We start from the raw sequence: 17,344 nt of genomic DNA on the forward strand, positions 1-17,344 counted from the left end.
TGAAATATTTGTGGCCATATTTGTTTGTTTATTTTCCCCTCTCCCATGATATTCACAAAAAGTAATGCATTGGATTTTCTATCAGCAGATCATGAGGAATGTCTTTAGACGTGGCCACCTGCGTGGGCTCTGTCTGAGCTGGAGTTCTTTTCCCCACAGGAGCCCTCCCAGTGCTGTGCTCAGTGTCGCAGCGATGATACCACGCTGTGTTTTGGCTGGTGCTGAGCAGTGCTCACAGCATCAAGGCCATGTCTCCAAGTTCATTGAAGCCCTCAGCAGGCTCTGGCACCCCCAGCGTTCTGGGATTGTTGATGCTGCTCAGAAACTTTCAGTGTTTGATGCCTGTCCTGTGCCAGGGGTTGTAGTGGCTCAGTGTAGGTTTTCACAGTATCTTCCAGCCGGTGAATCCACACTTCATGGTTAATGAGACTAGAAAACATGCTTCCTTCAGCTGCTGTGGCTGTGTTCAAAGGGCACGTAGGAGCCAGAGTAATCAGAGTCTGAGGTTGCTCAAGGAAGGGTTGGCTATTTTCACAGGTTTACTCTTAAAGCATGCTCTGAGTAACTCATTCAAATTCTGAAGACTAAAACTGCCAACTGAGTGGCAGGTTTTTTATCTGACAGATGTGGCTTTTGCTCTGTTCCTGTCTCTCTTCCAGCTGGCAATCCTCTTGTTCAGCAGAGTGGACAGCCACTAATCCTTACCCAGAACCCCAGCTCAGGTCTGGGCACGATGGTAACTCAGCCAGTGTTACGACCTGTGCAGATCATGCAGAATGCCAATCATGTCACCAATTCTCCAGTGACCAGCCAGCCCATCTTCATAACAACCCAGGTGAGCACCCTTCCAAGCCAGGATGGCTGAGAGAGAAGATCTAGTGCACTCAGCCCTGGAAGACTGTTCTCTGTTAAGAAATAATCCGATGCCTGTTTCAGTTCTTTAGTGGATGTTACACTAAAGCTGAAATCTGGCGGGGGTTTGGTTTTTAAATGTATGTAGATTTAGAAGTAGCTGGGTTTGGAACTAGCTTGTGTTCCCAGTCATTCTGCAGCTCAACCTCATTTGAGGAAATTGGCCGTGTTCCACAGCTCAGCAGGTCCTGTGGAGCCAGCACAGGGCTGATGGGACTTCACGCTGGCGCTCACTTGTCACCTTACCAGTAGGGTCTGGCTCCCTGCTGCAGGTGGGTCTGGCCACTGTGTGAGTTTGACCTTGCTGAACACTTGGCTGCTTTGTTTTGTTTGCCTGGGAAATGTGCAGGTTAATTGTTTGAACAGCCACTGGCTTCTTTGAGCATTTGCTAAGACCTGTGAGAAGATTTCTGTAGGTGTTTAGGGAAGGAGAGACCGAGTGGAGGCTGTGTATTAGGATGTTGTAAAGGTAAGGGAGGAGGCCCTTCTGTTGGGAAGGTGCTGGCTGAGAACAGTATGGCGTCAGAGTTCAGTGGTCCTCAGATGATAGTACTGTGAGGTGTGGGGGGGTTTATTTGGTTATTTGATTTTTAGGGTAGAAAGCTCATACTGGCAGTGCTTCACATCTGCTGAAGATGGTAATGGTACTGTTTGACTGCAGGGATTTCCCGTGAGGAATGTGCGGCCTGTACAGAACACGATGAACCAAGTTGGAATTGTTCTGAATGTACAGCAAGGTCAAACAGTTAGACCCATCACCCTCGTCCCAGGTAAGGACTGGAACAAGCCCAAGCCACTGGCATGTTCCTTGTTAGAATACCAAGGGCTTGAAAAAAACCAAAAATACTGGGAATTTTGGGAGCTCAGCAGTGTTGAAAAATAGGTTGCACTCAGCTATTACTGTGCAAGAATCGGATCACTCCATCTACCTTGTTTGTCCCTTTGTTTTTGAAGCTCCAGGCACCCAGTTTGTTAAACCAGCAGTTGGTGTCCCTCAGGTGTTCTCTCAAATGGCCCAGGTGAGACCAGGTACGACCATGCCGGTCCGACCCACCACCAACACTTTCACTACGGTCATTCCGGCCACGCTTACCATCAGGAGCACTGTCCCACAGTCCCAGGCACAACAGCAAAGTAAGTCCACTCCCAGCACCTCCACAACTCCTACTGCAACGCAGCCAACACCACTTGGACAGTTAACTGTGCAGCAGCCAGGGCAGTCCAGTCAAGCTACTAACCCCAAATTAGGTAAGACCTGCCATGGAGAAGCAAGTTTGACACTGTCTATAATTTGATCTTCAGACATACAGCTAAAAGACAGAAGTTGAGCCAGAAATCCTGGGTTCTGTTTTTGCCTCTGTCACTGACTCACACTTCATCTCTCTTACCAACCTGGAGAATGAGGATAATCCTGCCATTGTATCCAGTTTGGCTTGAGAACTAGTTAAACTTTAGTTTGTAGACTGTTCTGAGACCATCAATTAGAAGTCCCCCAAAGTGAAAAACACTGTTTGTTCATCACTTGTATATATGGACAGGGTAATTGATGGCTCAGTAATCTTCAGTGCAGACTGAAGGTAGAAGAGCAAGAGACAAGGCTACGACTAGATGGGGGTGGGATTCACACAGTGGACCACATCTTACTGATTCCTTATCAGTGTTCTTGCATTATCCCTTCCCTCTCAGTGAGTATTGCAAGCTTTGTGACTGTAAAGAGACCTGGAGTGACTGGTGAGAACAGCAATGAGGTTGCTAAGCTAGTGAATACCCTGAACACCATTCCTTCGTTAGGACAGAGCCCTGGCCCGCTGGTGGTGTCCAACAGCAGCCCTGTGCATGGCTCCCAGAGATCCAGCGTTTCCGAGTCGTCATCATCATCATCATTAAAAGGTACAGTCTGTAGCAGCTCTTGTCACAGACTGACTCTGCTGAGAACCGAGAGCTTACTTTCTGGAGTAAACAAACGCTAAGGAGTAACTACTGAGGTTTCATAATGGGGAGAAACCCCTACAAAGCTTTGCTGTTAATCTCTTGGTCTTTATGTGTACGTTTTTACCCAGTGATTATATTTTGTTTGTGGATATTTGCTTGCATACCTTAGTTTGCACTGGGGATCTTGGTGTGCGTGCTGCCATCTTGAGAGTGTACACACACCTGAAATGCGGCAAAAGGATAAAATCTTTGCTTTTCTGCTCCCGAAAAAGCACTGTCCTAAGGTGTTTTGGAACTCTAGAAGTTGATTTAACGTACATTTCATGTCATCTGTGTTCCGAGTTTCTTATTACAGCTGGAGGTGAAGGTGGGCATTGTAGTCTGATGGAAAACCAAAGCAAACAAATGATTAAAGACAAAGGGCAGATGAGTCAAGTTGATCATTTTTCCTTTGGGTTGGTTTTTGGCTTTTTTTGATTGTTTCTTTCTTTCTTTCTTTTAAGTCTAATTTGGAGACACTCCTTTTTCTAGCTGCTGGGGGCATATTTTGCCATACAGATGGTCAGAAACTTGCATACTTTTGCCTTTTTCATGCCTCTTCCAGTCTTGTTAGTAGCTAAAAGTACAGCTCTTGAAAGGAAAGTATTTCAATATGCCAAAGATTGCCTAGATTTAAGACAAAGTGTAAGGATTCTGTTGTTGTTGTTTTGTGTTTTTCCTGTTACAGTCAGTTCATCTCCTATTCCCACATTTGATTTGCAAGATGGTGGCAGGAAGGTCTGCCCAAGATGTGATGCTCAGTTTCGTGTCACTGAAGCTTTAAGAGGACATATGTGTGTAAGTACTCATTCAAAGAGGAGCAGTTAATGGGTAATAGCTTCTGCCTGTGGAGTGCAAAGAATAGTTCTTGCACTAGATCAGGGCCTGCTGGGAAAAGGAAGAATAAGACTGGGAGAAAGAGGCAAAGGAGAGGCCTTTGGAAGACCTTCTACAGCATCCCTTACTGGCAGTGAGGGACCTCAGGTTTAGGTCCTCTTGGTGCCAGGAGATGCATTTATTTTCTAATCTAACCTTTGTCTGTTTAATAGTACACATAGTTCTTCCTAGATCCAGTTTAATGTGTGTGGGGTTTTGTGGTTGTTTGTTTTCTTTTTTTTCCTTTTAGTACTGCTGCCCTGAAATGGTTGAATTCCTCAAGAAAAGGAAATCTCTAGAATCTGAACCAAATATTCAATCTGCAAAGCCTCCGTCACCAGAAAAAACTACAGCCGTTGCTTCTCCACCCTCTTCTACCCCTATCCCTGCACTGTCCCCACCTGCTAAAGCTCCAGAGCCAAGTGAAAACGTAGTTGACTCGTCCCAAAGTAAGCTCATTATGTTAGTAGATGATTTCTACTATGGCAGAGATGGTGGCAAAGTGAACCAGCTACTGAACTTCCCCAAGGTTCCGACCTCCTTCAGGTGTCCACACTGCACCAAGAGGCTAAAGAACAACATAAGGTAAGGGAATGTGCTGTGCCACAAGAAGAGTCTGCACTGTTGTCAATACCTCTGACCTGCACAAGTGAAAACAAGTCAGAAGCAGCAGTCTCTCAGGCCCTTCAGCTTTCCCATGGTACAGCTTAAGACCAGAACTGAAGCACAAAAGGGAGAGATGTGCCCATCATCACACAGTTCAGCCAGGGCAAAAACTGTAAGAAAATTGTGTGGTTCAAGTAATCGCATTTATATTCTTCAGCAGAGAAATCTTATCTGTTCATCACTAGTCTTAGTAGATAATAGGAAATAATTCTTGAAGAACTGCTCTTGTCATCTTTATTCAGTGCTTTTTCAACAGAGGGAGAAAATACTCTTAAGAAATAGTGTATTCTTCTGGGCGAGGAGGCACTGTGGTGGTCTGTTGTGATAACTGATTCTTTCTTTTAAGTTGAAATGTTTTGTTACCAGTTGAATGCCAACTTGGGGTTGGAAGTGCTCAAAAGCAAGTAGTACAGCCCCTGTACTGCAAGGTCTGTTCTCTAACTTTCCCTAGAGTTAGGGAGTAGGAGGTTGCTGGATAGAAGGAGACTGCTCATTTTTGATGGGAAGAGCAAGAAGGAAATATCTCAATGCTGTTAAAAAACTTTGTGGTATAGTGTTCATAATGCTGTCAGGGTTTCCAGGAGCAAAGTCTTTGTATTTCTGTTCACGTGCTTTCTCTCCACTCCATAAGATTTATGAATCACATGAAGCACCACGTCGAACTGGATCAGCAGAATGGAGAGGTGGATGTCCACACCATCTGTCAGCATTGCTACAGACAGTTCTCCACTCCATTTCAGCTACAGTGTCACTTAGAGAATGTCCACAGTCCCTATGAGTCAACAAGTAAGTTGATGTTGCAGCTGCTGGTTGTTCAGGTTGAAGAGGGTTTCTGGCCTGTATTACCTGCAGATCTGTTGAGAAGGGAGCGTGTTTTGCTTTGCCCCTTGGGGCATTTGTTTTGTAGCCACCAGAAAAATCCACCCAAGCTACATTTCTGCAAACTTCTTGTCCAGAGAATTTTAAAGATTGAGTTCAATAATAATGTCATGGTAGAATTGAATTTTTACCAGTAGATTGACATCTGCTTTAAAAATCACTTGGAGCTTCCTCATCAGAGTATTTTGTTGAACCCCCCGTTTTGTTGAAGAGATTTTTTTGCTGCCTTTGGGAAACCTCTCCATATATTTCATTGCCCAATTCACAGAGTTCAGAGCTAGGTTTTTTGGGGGTATTTGGTTTGTTTTAAGGGACAACTGTTACCAAAGAAGCTTGAACTGTCATTGCCCCCCAGCTGTTACCTGCCTTTGCTTTCCTTTGCAGCAAAGTGCAAGATTTGCGAGTGGGCATTTGAGAGTGAGCCAATGTTCCTACAGCACATGAAGGACACCCACAAGCCTGGGGAGATGCCCTATGTTTGTCAGGTATTACGAGTGGTTTAGGGACTGCACTTCAGAAATATGTACTAGAAAATAAGCAGAAATCCAGCACTTTTCAGCAAAGTGTGTGGCTCACAGTGGTCTGAAGCAGACTTGGGCCATGGAGCAGGGCTGTGGAGCATTTTTTTCCAGGTGTGGACTTGGAGAAGTCCGGTGGCTATTAGGGCAGCACAAGTAGCTGAATGCTGCCACCGGTTCCCAGCACTCTGAAGCTGGAGCAGCTGATAGACATTTGTTTAGTCCCAGTGGCATTCAGAGCCTAATTTTTTTTTTCCTCCCAGGGCCTGCAGGCAAATTGCTGTGCCATAAAGAGAAGTTGTCACTCTGGAGCAGATGAGATTATGTTGCTTGTGTGATACCTTTTCTTGACACTCTGTTGCCATGAGATTTGTGCTTGCATCGATATTGAACGTGTCATCTCCACCCAGAGGTCCTAACACTGTCCCTCCAAAAAGAAAGAGAAGAAACTTCTAAAATATGTTATGATAAAACATGATGTTCCAAATTCTGCATTTTGCATAGACCCTGACGAAGCTGCTCTTTAATATGTTCCAACTGCTTTGACTGACTGTCTCTGCCTTTATTCCTCTATTTTTTTTCTTTTTTTCTTGGATCTGGAGCTTGAATTGTCACTACTTTCTTTTTATACAAGTAGTTCAAATCTGTTTCTCCAAACTGCTCTGAATATACACTGCTTGATTTAGTATATTGCAGTTGGAATAAGCTAGCAGGTTCTGTAGGACCTGATTCCTAAACTCCACTGATAATAAGTATCTTTGGGGATCTGGGCATGGCTGTTACGATCTCCATGTTGCAGTGGTAGATATGAGATGGATTGCTCTGTTACTTCACTGCTGACTGGTCCTCTCTGCTGCTTAGGTCTGCCAGTACCGTTCCTCACTCTACTCTGAGGTGGACAGCCATTTCCGCATGATCCATGAAGACACGCGGCACCTGCTCTGTCCATACTGCCTCAAGGTCTTCAAGAATGGGAATGCTTTCCAGCAGCACTTCATGAGGCACCAGGTACTGCCACAGGCCTGAGGGCTCTGCCTGAGGTGGCTTGATCTCCACAGAGGTTGTGGATAGTGAGCATGTGCTAAGGGTTTGCTTGGAATAAAAAAAGAAAGCAAACTTTAGTTGAAGGAGGGCTTTGAGTAGATGCTGTATTCACTCCATAGCAAATGCAGTTTGCATGCTGTCATTCCAGACCTTTCATAGGGATTGTGCTGAAGAGAAGAGGCGTTGCTCCTTTGGGAGTAGCACAGATTGTTGTTACTTAGCAGAAAAAAGCATGTTTTGCTGGACTGTGTTTGCTTCACGTGATGATAAACCAACAGTGGGCTCTATGTTCATTTGGGGGTTAATTTTTTTTATCTCCAGGTAATAAATAACAAATGAATGTCATTTTCGTAGCTCAGTGTTCTGAGCCATGTATGTTGGCTGTATTGACAGCATATTTCACGTGGGTGTAGCTGAAGGGTGCTTTCAGAGTACAGAAGTGTAGTGCCAAGTGCCTGGCTTGATTTGCCCCCTCCCCTGAGAGGCAGAGGTGAGGCAGCTCCAGAAGGAGCGCTGCCCGTGCTGCTCTGCTGCCTGCCTTGCTTTGGCTTAAACCAGCTGGGTGAGATGTGGTCCATGGCACTGCCAAGTCTGGTGTCCCTGCAGAGCCTGGTGGGTTTAATTAAAAACCTGAAACATTTAAACCCAAAACATTTAAACCCAAAACATTTAAACCCAAAGCACTCCAGATGTGGGGCTTGGTGGGGAGGGACATTGAGATGCTAAAGAAAAACAGGGCTGCCTTTGGTCTGCTGTGTTGTGACTTCTGTTTCTCTACAATGAATTCTATTTCATTTACATTTGCTTTAGAAGAAGAGTGTTTATCATTGCAACAAGTGTAGACTCCAGTTCCTATTTGCCAAGGATAAAATTGAACACAAGCTGCAGCACCACAAAACTTTCCGAAAGCCCAAACAATTAGAAGGATTGAAACCTGGAACCAAGGTAAGAAATCCAAGTTAACAGCAGGGCTCTGTCCTCGTTTCCTTGGGCATCTGTAGTGGTGTGTATTTATTAAGTGCTGCAAAACTGAGGTTTGCTTCATCTGCATCACTTAAACCACACTCGCTGGGCCAGAAGAACACTTTGTGTTCTGCCCGTGCTGTGTGTGCTTAGTTCGTCAGATACTTCATAGAAACAGTAAGTGAGATAGAGAGGAGGTGAAAGTGCCACGCCAGAGGTTACACTCTCCTAAGTAAGGTATCTGAACTACTTGTCTGGACGCCCTCTGTAGTCATTAGGGACAAACAGGCACTTCTGGGGCTCAAGTCGTGTGTCCTCTTTTAGGCTACTGCTGCCCTGGGTGGGACAAGTTGTGTCCTGAGAGCACCTCTTTATTCTCTGCTAAGAGCCTGAAAGACTACTCCAAGCAGAGGAGTCTGAATTTGGATAGATCACTTCTGCCCTTGTGTTTTAGGAGGTATGGGTGTATCTGTTTTCTGCAGGTTACAATCAGGGCATCTAGAGGACAGCCACGGACAGTGCCAATATCGTCAAATGACATGCCGCAGGGCACTGGACAGGAAGCCGCTCCGCTGGCATCTGCTGCCGACCCCCAGCCCATCCTCCTGTACCCGCCTGTCCAGAGGAACGTCCAGAAGAGAGCGGTCAAAAAAATGTCAGAACCTTTTGCTAAATTTACCATTTCCAAAGATTCTTGCAGGGAATGTAGTTAGTTTGTCAGTGCCGCAGTGACGGGTAGTAGGATCCTGGGCACCGGGCAGCAAGGAGAGCCCAGCTTCCCACAAACCCAGGGCTAAGTCACATTCTGAAAGCCCTTCAGGTGAAACTGCAAAACGTAGAATTAGCTAAGTGCTCTTCTAGAAACAGTGGGATTTCACCAGCATAAGGGCTTTCTGCCCACCCTGTGTCCTGCTGCCTTGTCTTCAATGTATTTTTTTATCATTATTATTTTTTATTTATTAATCCACCCTTCCATGGTCTACTCTGGATTACAGCAAGTGGGAAATGTCCTGCCTGGCACCGAGGCACCCCGGGAGCTAGGGTGCAGGATGAGAGTAGCTTGACTGTAGGCTTCTGACAGTTCACATGTCATTAAATTCTTCTGTGTCCTGCTGATTGTTATAACTCCACGATACCTGTTCAGACACTGATGGAAACATCCCTCTTCTCTTCAGGAGTGTCTTGGGCAGACAGACTTGTCTGGAGTGCAGCTTCGAAATCCCCGACTTCCCAAACCACTTCCCCACCTACGTGCACTGTTCGCTGTGTCGCTACAGCACTTGCTGCTCCAGAGCCTACGCCAACCACATGATCAAGTATGTAACTCCTGAAATCCCTCCTGTGGGTCTGTCTGCACTGTGAGAAAGGGAGAGGGGGAAATCCCAGCAGGCTGCAGTGGTTTGGAAGACACTGGACACGTGTATCAGCGCAGATGTGGGGAGTGGCTTTAAGTGACATGAGGAGAGTGGGCACAAGATTGATTCTGAGCTGTCAGTGTGGAGCTCCTGGGGTGTGCACTGCACACTGTGCACAGAGCTGCCAACCTTCAGTGCTCCTCAGATCTCTTGCAAAATTCTCAGATTTAATAATTTAAAACTTCTTAAAAGGGAAGGAAAAAAATACACTTCTGCAGCCTGGGGTCTGTACAGGACTGTGGATTGAGCACACAGTGGGATGGCAGAGCAGTTACTCCAGAATCTGGGCTTTTTAAATGTTACTGTACTACAGGTGGGTTTATTTAGACAGGGAGTTTTCATCTCCTTGAATACAGGACTGGCAGACAAAACAATATTAAAGCCAGGATTGGGTCTGTCTTTGTAAATGTGCTGTATTTTGCATGGGTTTTGTAGCTCTTTAAATACCCAGAATAATTCTGACATTTAATAAACTCTTTTGTCTTACAGCAACCACGTTCCTCGGAAGAGTCCGAAATACTTGGCTTTATTTAAAAACTACACTGCCTGGTAATGGAAAACTTGTCATCTTACTTGAATCACCTGGGGAGCTCATGCACATTCACTGTCTGATCTTCCAGTTCTGTTCTTTCTTGATCTGCTTCTGAAGAAGCTCTGTTTATTTTTTGCCACACGGGAAAACAGGTTGAATTGAGGGCAACGTGCTGAGACTCCCATTGCCTTCCAGTGGGAGTTAATGTTCTGGGGTGGGGACAGTGCCTGTATGCACTGGAGGGTGACTTTTCTCATTGTTAGTGAGGGGATAGATTTATTCTCATATCTGGTATGAAGAAGCAGCTCACTTCTCTCCTTTTCTTTTTCCATCCCCTTCCAGTGGTGTAAAGCTGTCCTGTTCCTCTTGTCCCTTTGTAACATCTGAGGGTGATGCGATGGCCAAACATCTGGTCTTCAATCCATCACACGAGTTTAGTAACATTATTTTCCGAGGTAAGAGTTTGAAAGGGAGCAGAAAAGATGCAAAACGTTAATGTAGGACATAATACACCAGTTCCCAGACCCCAGGTCAAATACGCCTTTGGCATTGGGATGAGCACTTACTGAGTCCTGAGTTATGGTAAAATGTAGTGTCAGGACCTCCTGAACTGCCTGAATGAGTCTGCAGCGTTATGGAGATTGGAGAGTTAAGCTTTGAGTGACACTGGCTCTGCCTGGAGCTCGGCTGTGTCCCTGGTAAGGCTGCTCTGAGAGCTTCTGAGGGAGACACAATGCTGAGGGCTTCAGTGGGTTCCTCTCTTCCTCTGAGACATCACTGTACCTCCGTGACACCAGGAGGCCTTAAGCAGCTGCTGATGCTGCCTTTTGAATAGAGCCTGTAAGTGGTGTTCCAGCCCTTGGCCTAGTGCAGGGGCATTGCCTGCAGGGATCTGGCCAAAGCTGAGCTTTCCTCACTTCAGATGGATGTGGAGTTGTGCTGTTTGTCTCTAAGGACTGCTCAGTGTGACTGCCTGGCTGAGCAGCCCCCCCTTGGCTTGGATGTGGTGGTACTTGCGCACAGGAGGAGATTGGTTGAGGTTTGAACGGATGATGAGTGTTGGCTGTTCCCACAGTGTAGTGACAGACAACAGAGGGACACCAATATTCCTCTCCCTTGTTTATTTGCACTGACTTAGTGTTTGTTTGCTGAGATACAAACATTTGTGGTGTTTTGTTTTTCCTGACAGGGCCTACTTGGATATCGCATTCCAGGTAAACTGTTTGCAAACTCCTGTCTGCCATCAGCTCTTCCAGTCGGTGGGGTTGGGGCTGGGGCTGGTTTGTTTGTTTTTCCTCAGCAGCTTTATTTTCTGGGTTATAAGAAGGCTCCTGTGTTCTCTCCCTTCAAGGCACATTCAGCTCCAGGACAAAAGCATGAAGAACACATGTCCTACCTACTCCCCAAGTAAAGCTGCTACTGTGAAAACAAAGTCTGTGTTACCTGCGAAAGGTGACCTGGAGCCTGAGCTGGCACCAGCAGCCTACAACAGAGCTCTGCTCTGCCAGGAAGAAGAGTGCTTAAATATTGATGCTCAGGAAGATGAGCAGCCAACGAAGGAGCCTGAGCCCTCAGGCAGAAAGGAGCAGCTGTCGGTGAAGAAGCTGCGGGTTGTACTGTTTGCTCTGTGCTGCAACACCGAACAGGCTGCGGAGCACTTCCGGAACCCGCCGCGGCGCATCAAGCGCTGGCTCCGCAGGTTTCAGGCTTTCCAAGAGGAGAACTTGGCATCGCTGTCAGAAGGCAAATACCTGAGCTTGGAGGCGGAGGAGAAGCTCGCGGAGTGGGTCCTCACACAGAGGGAGCAGCAGCTGCCCGTGAACGAGGAGACTCTCTTCCAGAAAGCCACCAAGATTGGCCGATCCCTCGAGGGCGGCTTCAAGATCTCCTACGAGTGGGCAGTGAGGTTCATGCTGCGGCACAACCTCAGCACGCACACTCGAAGGGCAGTGGCTCACCCGCTCCCCAAAGACGTGGAGGACAACGCCAGTTGCTTCATCGAGTTTGTGCAGCGGCAGATCCACACTCAGGACCTGCCTCTCTCCATGATCGCGGCCATCGACGAGATCTCTCTGTTCCTCGACGTGGAGGTGCTGAGCAGCGATGACCGGAAGGAGAACGCTCTGCAGACGGTGGGAACCGGGGAGCCCTGGTGCGACGTCGTCCTCACGATCCTCGCCGACGGAAGCGTTCTCCCGACATTGGTCTTCTACAGGGGTCACGTCCAGCAGCCCGCCAACGTGCCGGAGTCGATCGTGTTGGAAGCAAAGGAGAACGGATACAGCGATGATGAAGTCATGGAGTTGTGGTCGTCCAGAGTGTGGCAGAAGCACACGGAGTGCCAGAACAGCAAGGGCATGCTGGTGCTGGATTGTCACCGAACACACCTCTCCGAGGAAGTACTTTCCTTGCTGAGCGCATCCAGCACGCTGCCGGCTGTTGTCCCCGCCGGCTGCAGCTCCAAAATCCAACCTCTGGATGTTTGTATAAAAAGAACTGTGAAAAATTTCTTGCATAAAAAGTGGAAAGAGCAAGCCAAGGAGATGGCGGACTCCACGTGCGACTCGGACATTCTTCTGCAGCTGGTTTTGTGCTGGCTGGCAGAGGTGCTGGAGGTCATCAGTGACTCTCCTGAACTGGTGCAGCAGTCCTTCCTGGTGGCCAGCGTGCTGCCGGGGCCGGACGGCACAGCCAACTCCCCCACCCGCAACGCTGACATGCAGGAGGAGCTCATCACCGCGCTGGAGGAGCAGCTGAAGCTGAGCGACGAGCCCCAGCCCCAGGCCCAGGCCCAGGCCGAGGAACCTGCAGACCCAGACATCCTCCACCAGCTCTTCGAAGGGGAGAGCGAGACTGAGTCCTTCTATGGCTTCGAAGATGCTGATTTGGATCTGATGGAGATGTGAGCACTGTTCTGCCCGTCGCGATCCAGAAAGGGGTATTTTTTAAATAAATGTTGGATGAGACCATTACACTTCCCTGTGGATTTGTGGGTTTAGGAAATTCGTAGGCGATCACTCAGATAAATAGCCATTTATGCTGTTCATTTATAAGTTTTGTGCTTTTTTAAAAGAAAAATCACTGTGTTGGTATTTTCTGAAAATATATTGTGGGTGAATATTTTTGCGTTTTCTTTACCTCACTGTATCATAGTTTCTGTTTTTATTGTGCAGAAATGTTTTGAATTATACATTGTCAATGTGACCATTTCTAAAGAAAGGAGAAAAAAAAAATATGTAGCTAATGAACCAGTATATAAATCTTTTGGGTTGTCTTAACACAGATATTCTTTTTTTAACACTTGACCCAGAGGTTGAGGTTTCTGTGGGAAATTTAGACCTGAGTTACTGCTCTACTGTGTGAACCTGCTCTAATTGGCCCTTGAGATTTGGGTTTGGTTTGGGTTTTCTGTTTCGTTTTTAGTTCTTCAAGAAATTCTTTTGCTTGTGAATTTGGACGTGGGGTTGAAACACGAGAGAAAGCATTGGCCTGTTCAATGCCAGCAGCGCGACCTGGGAGCCGGTGCTGCCCCTGAGCGCGCTCCGCGGTGACTCCACGCGGTGCGGTGGTTCCCCCCTGCCTTGCTCCAAAGAATCACTGACAGAGGGTACATGGTGGAAGAGGAAAGTCAAGTCAGTCTTGACCTTCCTGTGCAGTAGATGGGAGTTAAAACCATACGGACCATTAAAGGTTGACCTTTAACTACTCGTAGTCGATAAACCTGCTTTAACCAGTGGCATCAGACACTACGTTCCTTAGAATTAGAAGTCCCATTTGATGAAACAAACTGTGACATGCACAAAAAGAAGACGTTTGTTTTTATTTTTCACTGCCAGCTTAAATTTTTCTACAATTTGCATGTTTGAGGGTTTTTTAATTGTATGTATTATGGTATAAACGGAAAGCATTTTGACATACAGAATTCAGAAGCACCTGCACCTTTCTGTTTTCCATAGAGGTTTTGTGAACCTTCCCCATGACCCAAGGAAAGCAGGAGGCAGCATGTGCAGACCTGTAAATGGTTCATCTTTAAAATGTACATAAGTGGAACATTTAATAAAACCAGGGAAATGGATTTATAAACATGTGTTTTTATTATGAAGAACTATTTAACTCTTGTGCTATCGTAATGCTTAATATAAAGTGCATCGCGGATCCTCGGAGCGAGCCGGGTCCCTCCGTGCTCCGCACGAGAGGCGGCGCGGGGTCGCTGAGCATGTCCTGAGGAAAGCCAGCGGTGGGTGGTTGGTCATTCAGTGTGTTTACATGTCATTAACACTCGAGGCAGAGTTCTGTCCCATTTCACTTTGCAGCCCCTGCCTGCCCTGGACTCTGCGGTGGGGGCGATGGAACAACCTGCTCTCTCCCCCATGAGGTTTGGTTTTTAAATAAAAGTCTGAAAAATCATTAATAAAATCCTCTCCTGAGTAAGTATTTTTGTTGTTTCTCTCGGGTAGTAGGAGTTGAAGCAGGGACGTTGTCGTGAGTCTCCCTTGTTAGAGAATACACTGAAGGACCTGACGTCAACTGCCCCGTTTGTGCTGTCACCTACGGGGGGCACTGGCCTGGAGCTGCGTGGGGCCCGCCTGCAGCAGAGGGCACAGCATGGGCCCTTCTCCTCTCATTGGGGCAAATCTTAACCCCGACTTGTGTATTTAAACTAAGATCCAGCAAGTACCAGCCAAGCCCAGCGCTAATCCCAGTCCCACAGGGAAACGCTTCAGCGATCCAAACCTGCCACTCGGAAACCTTCGAAGCAGATCCATGGGGAAAGCGAGTGCTGCCGGCCCAGGGCTCATACACGTGCTGGGACTGGGCCTGCCAGATCGGATGTGGGCAGAGGATGGTGCTGGAACCCATCAGGAAACAACAAAAGCCTTTTGCTCTTTTTTTCTGCCCCTCTCCAGCAGAAATAAGGACTCGTGGCCACCGTTAACCTTCACCTCGCGGTACCAGGAGACTTTCTGAGGTCAGTATTTTTGGAGCATCCCACAAACCGGATCCCAACCGTAGCACAAACACAAAGCCTTGTCTTAACAGGTTTATTTCACTTGTAAAACAAGCCAGATCGGAGCTTCAAAAGGAGCAACAGATTTACAGCACATACAAAGGGTGGTAACGTGGACACCGCGGCCTGGGCAGCTCTCCGGGATCACTCGATGCCACTGCAAGAAGAGGTTTGGTAAGGGCAGGGTGGCACCAGCTGCACTAACACAATCAGCACTTTGCTTCTAGGGCGGTGCCATTCAGTGACATGGGCTTTGGGGAAGCACAAAGGCAGCAAAGCCTTGGTGCACCCACAAACCCACCCCATTCCCAAGGGACTCTGCTGAAGCAGAGGCGTTACATGCCCTTATCCCATTTATTCTGTGCCAACTTCAGACCGACGCTCACGGGCGCGTTACCTGACCAGGTGAGCTATGTCCCAGTTGGCTTCCAGGGTCAGGGGTCCTTCCACCTCCACACCTTTCTCTGTTGCAATAGCTACTTCATACTGCGGAGAGAAAACACGGGCAGTTCTCAGTCAAGCCTGAATTCCATGCCCAGATCCCAGCCAGGCCCCGTGAAACCTCTGACCAGGACGAGTCAATGGTCATTAAACAAGTTTCTTTGAACGTGGCTTTGCATTCAGTAACGTTTTACTTTCTCCTCGGTGAGCAGCTGAGGAAGTCAATAGTAGAAGCAGACAGAAACACTTCCAAAGCTAAAAGATTGCAACCTCTGGGTGCTACAACTGCAGCCATGGGAGGAGCGTTGCCAGGGTTAAGTGGACGCCAGGGCTGAGCATCGCTCAGACTCAAACAGCTCTCGGGAGCCTGGAGCTCACTGTACCCACTGCTGCCAGCTGGGGGTCACTGCAGGGCCCCCCGAGCCCGGCGCAGGCCGAGGCCACGCACTCACCCTGTTGAAGGACCGAGCGTCTCTGTAGTACAGAATCTTCATGCAACGCTCGATCAGGTCCCGGGCCTCCTCCTGCGTCAGGCTGGATTTCTTCTCCAGGACTTCTCTCATCAGTGGCTGTGGGGAAAAGCGAATAAAACCCCACGTGCTCAGCAGCTCGGTCGCGCAGTGCTGAGCTGAGCCGAGCGAGGGTGAACTCTACCTGAGCCAGGTACGCTCCGTAACCCGTCGCAAGCGTGGGGGCTTCATAGGCGACGCCGAGCATGTCCACGTAACCCAGGAAGCTGACAGGACAGAGGTGTGAGTGTGGCGGCCGCACCGAGGACGGACACAGCTTCCAGCCAGAGCCGCCTCCGGCTCCCGAGAGCCCTGGGGAAGGAGGCGCAGGAACCATGACGCGTCCCACGTCACCCACCTCTCGCCGTTGTAGTAGCCTCCGATGACAACAGTGTTCCAGAGGGGATTTATCTTGGACCTCCGGTTGTACATGACTCTTGTCAGCCAGGAATGAATGGCCTTCGGGCTGTAGCTGTGACCATCTCCCAGCAGCTCCTCATCGATCCTAATTGAGATAGGAATTTCACCCAGCTAAGGAAAGCCGGAAACCACCCGGGCACAGGAGCAGCTTCCAGCTCCCTGCAGGCAGGACACAGGAACCCTCCCACAACTTTTTCAAACAAGACCTTACAACGGGTGAATCAGCCAAAAGCCACAAAGAATAACTGAAACCGGTTCTCCCCCGTGCTCAGCAGAGAGCTGGAGAACACGCTCGTCCCCATGGGACTGCCCAGGGACAAGGGGGATTTCAGCTCAGTTTTATCCCCGCTCAGGGAATGCCTTTAACTCCATTCCAGCCCTTTGAAAACGGGTGGGGGAACATGAGCACAGCACGAAGGGAGCACTTACACCATCTGGTCGATGATCTGTTTGAGGTACTGGAAGTCGGCGTAGTCGCCAGAGGCTCCCAGCATCGTGGTGTCGTTCACCTTCAGCAGCCGGGAGATGCCGCGGAAGCGGGCGAGGGACCCGTAGGAGCCCATCATGTCGGCGGCGATGATCACCCCCCCGTCGAACTTCGCCCCCAGCACCGACGTGCCCGTCACCATCGGGCTCCTGCGGACCCAGCCGTCAGCGCGGCCGCGCTGGCCCCGTTCGCCCCCAGCCGCGCCTCCCGCCTCATCCGCGCATCACCGCCCGCGGACCCCCCCGCGCCCGCCCCCCGCAGCCGCGCCGCGCTCACAGGGTGCGGGTGAAGGGCAGGACGGCGGCGGCGGCGCCGGGCGCGCCGGGATCGTGCGCTTGTCCCGGGGCCGGGCCCCCAGCCCAGAACGGCGGCGGCGGCGGCGTCCGCACGGTCCCTGCCTCCATCTTGGTGACGGTGCGGCCCGCGCTGCGCACGCGCGGAGGAAGCGCGGCCGCTCCCGGCCGCCGTCACTTGGGCGTGGCCAAAGCCCGGCTAGGAAGGCGGGGCCCGGCCGCCATCTTGTGCGTGGCGGAAGTCTCCCGAGCGCGCTGCCGGGCCTCGCCCCGCGCCCCGCCGCAGGCCCGCGGGTGCCGCCGCCGCGCACGAGGCACCGGGGCCGCGGGGCCCTCCCGGAGCCGGGCGCGGCGGTTCAGGACCGCGGCGGTGCCGCTCCCTCCGCAAGATGGCGGCGCCCTGCCGGCGG

At 49.3% G+C, this 17,344-nt stretch overlaps 2 protein-coding genes across 10 annotated transcripts in view; one reads left to right on the forward strand and one right to left on the reverse strand.

The window, feature by feature from the left end:
- The window catches only part of POGZ (pogo transposable element derived with ZNF domain), a 28,469-nt gene extending 14,610 nt beyond the window's left edge, over window positions 1-13,859 (forward strand). For 5 of the 9 annotated variants that reach the window (XM_030473887.1, XM_030473888.1, XM_030473895.1 and 2 more), the window contains 16 exons: window positions 660-835; window positions 1,574-1,682; window positions 1,867-2,160; window positions 2,599-2,802; window positions 3,572-3,681; window positions 4,010-4,344; window positions 5,057-5,211; window positions 5,689-5,789; window positions 6,684-6,830; window positions 7,677-7,811; window positions 8,312-8,484; window positions 9,005-9,145; window positions 9,734-9,793; window positions 10,119-10,231; window positions 10,966-10,990; window positions 11,128-13,859. In XM_030473887.1, coding sequence (XP_030329747.1) covers window positions 660-835; window positions 1,574-1,682; window positions 1,867-2,160; window positions 2,599-2,802; window positions 3,572-3,681; window positions 4,010-4,344; window positions 5,057-5,211; window positions 5,689-5,789; window positions 6,684-6,830; window positions 7,677-7,811; window positions 8,312-8,484; window positions 9,005-9,145; window positions 9,734-9,793; window positions 10,119-10,231; window positions 10,966-10,990; window positions 11,128-12,682 — 3,833 coding nt within the window. In that variant the 3' untranslated portion in view covers window positions 12,683-13,859. The remainder of the gene's footprint in view (window positions 1-659; window positions 836-1,573; window positions 1,683-1,866; window positions 2,161-2,598; window positions 2,803-3,571; window positions 3,682-4,009; window positions 4,345-5,056; window positions 5,212-5,688; window positions 5,790-6,683; window positions 6,831-7,676; window positions 7,812-8,311; window positions 8,485-9,004; window positions 9,146-9,733; window positions 9,794-10,118; window positions 10,232-10,965; window positions 10,991-11,127) is intronic. The other 4 variants (XM_030473889.2, XM_030473890.2, XM_030473892.1 and 1 more) reach the window with 4 other exon arrangements.
- Window positions 13,860-14,804: 945 nt separating this feature from the next.
- Window positions 14,805-17,165, reverse strand: PSMB4 (proteasome 20S subunit beta 4). Its single transcript, XM_030474040.1, has 7 exons — window positions 16,918-17,165; window positions 16,584-16,790; window positions 16,093-16,239; window positions 15,880-15,961; window positions 15,678-15,794; window positions 15,182-15,270; window positions 14,805-14,941 (listed from the first exon to the last, which is right to left on the reverse strand). Exons 1-7 carry the CDS (start codon window positions 17,043-17,045, stop codon window positions 14,929-14,931), a joined length of 783 nt encoding a protein of 260 aa, XP_030329900.1. The 5' UTR covers window positions 17,046-17,165; the 3' UTR covers window positions 14,805-14,928.
- Between the last annotated feature and the right edge of the window lie 179 nt (window positions 17,166-17,344).

Source organism: Strigops habroptila, chromosome 22 (assembly GCF_004027225.2).
Source record: "Strigops habroptila isolate Jane chromosome 22, bStrHab1.2.pri, whole genome shotgun sequence".
Taxonomy (NCBI): Eukaryota; Metazoa; Chordata; class Aves; order Psittaciformes; family Psittacidae; genus Strigops; species Strigops habroptila.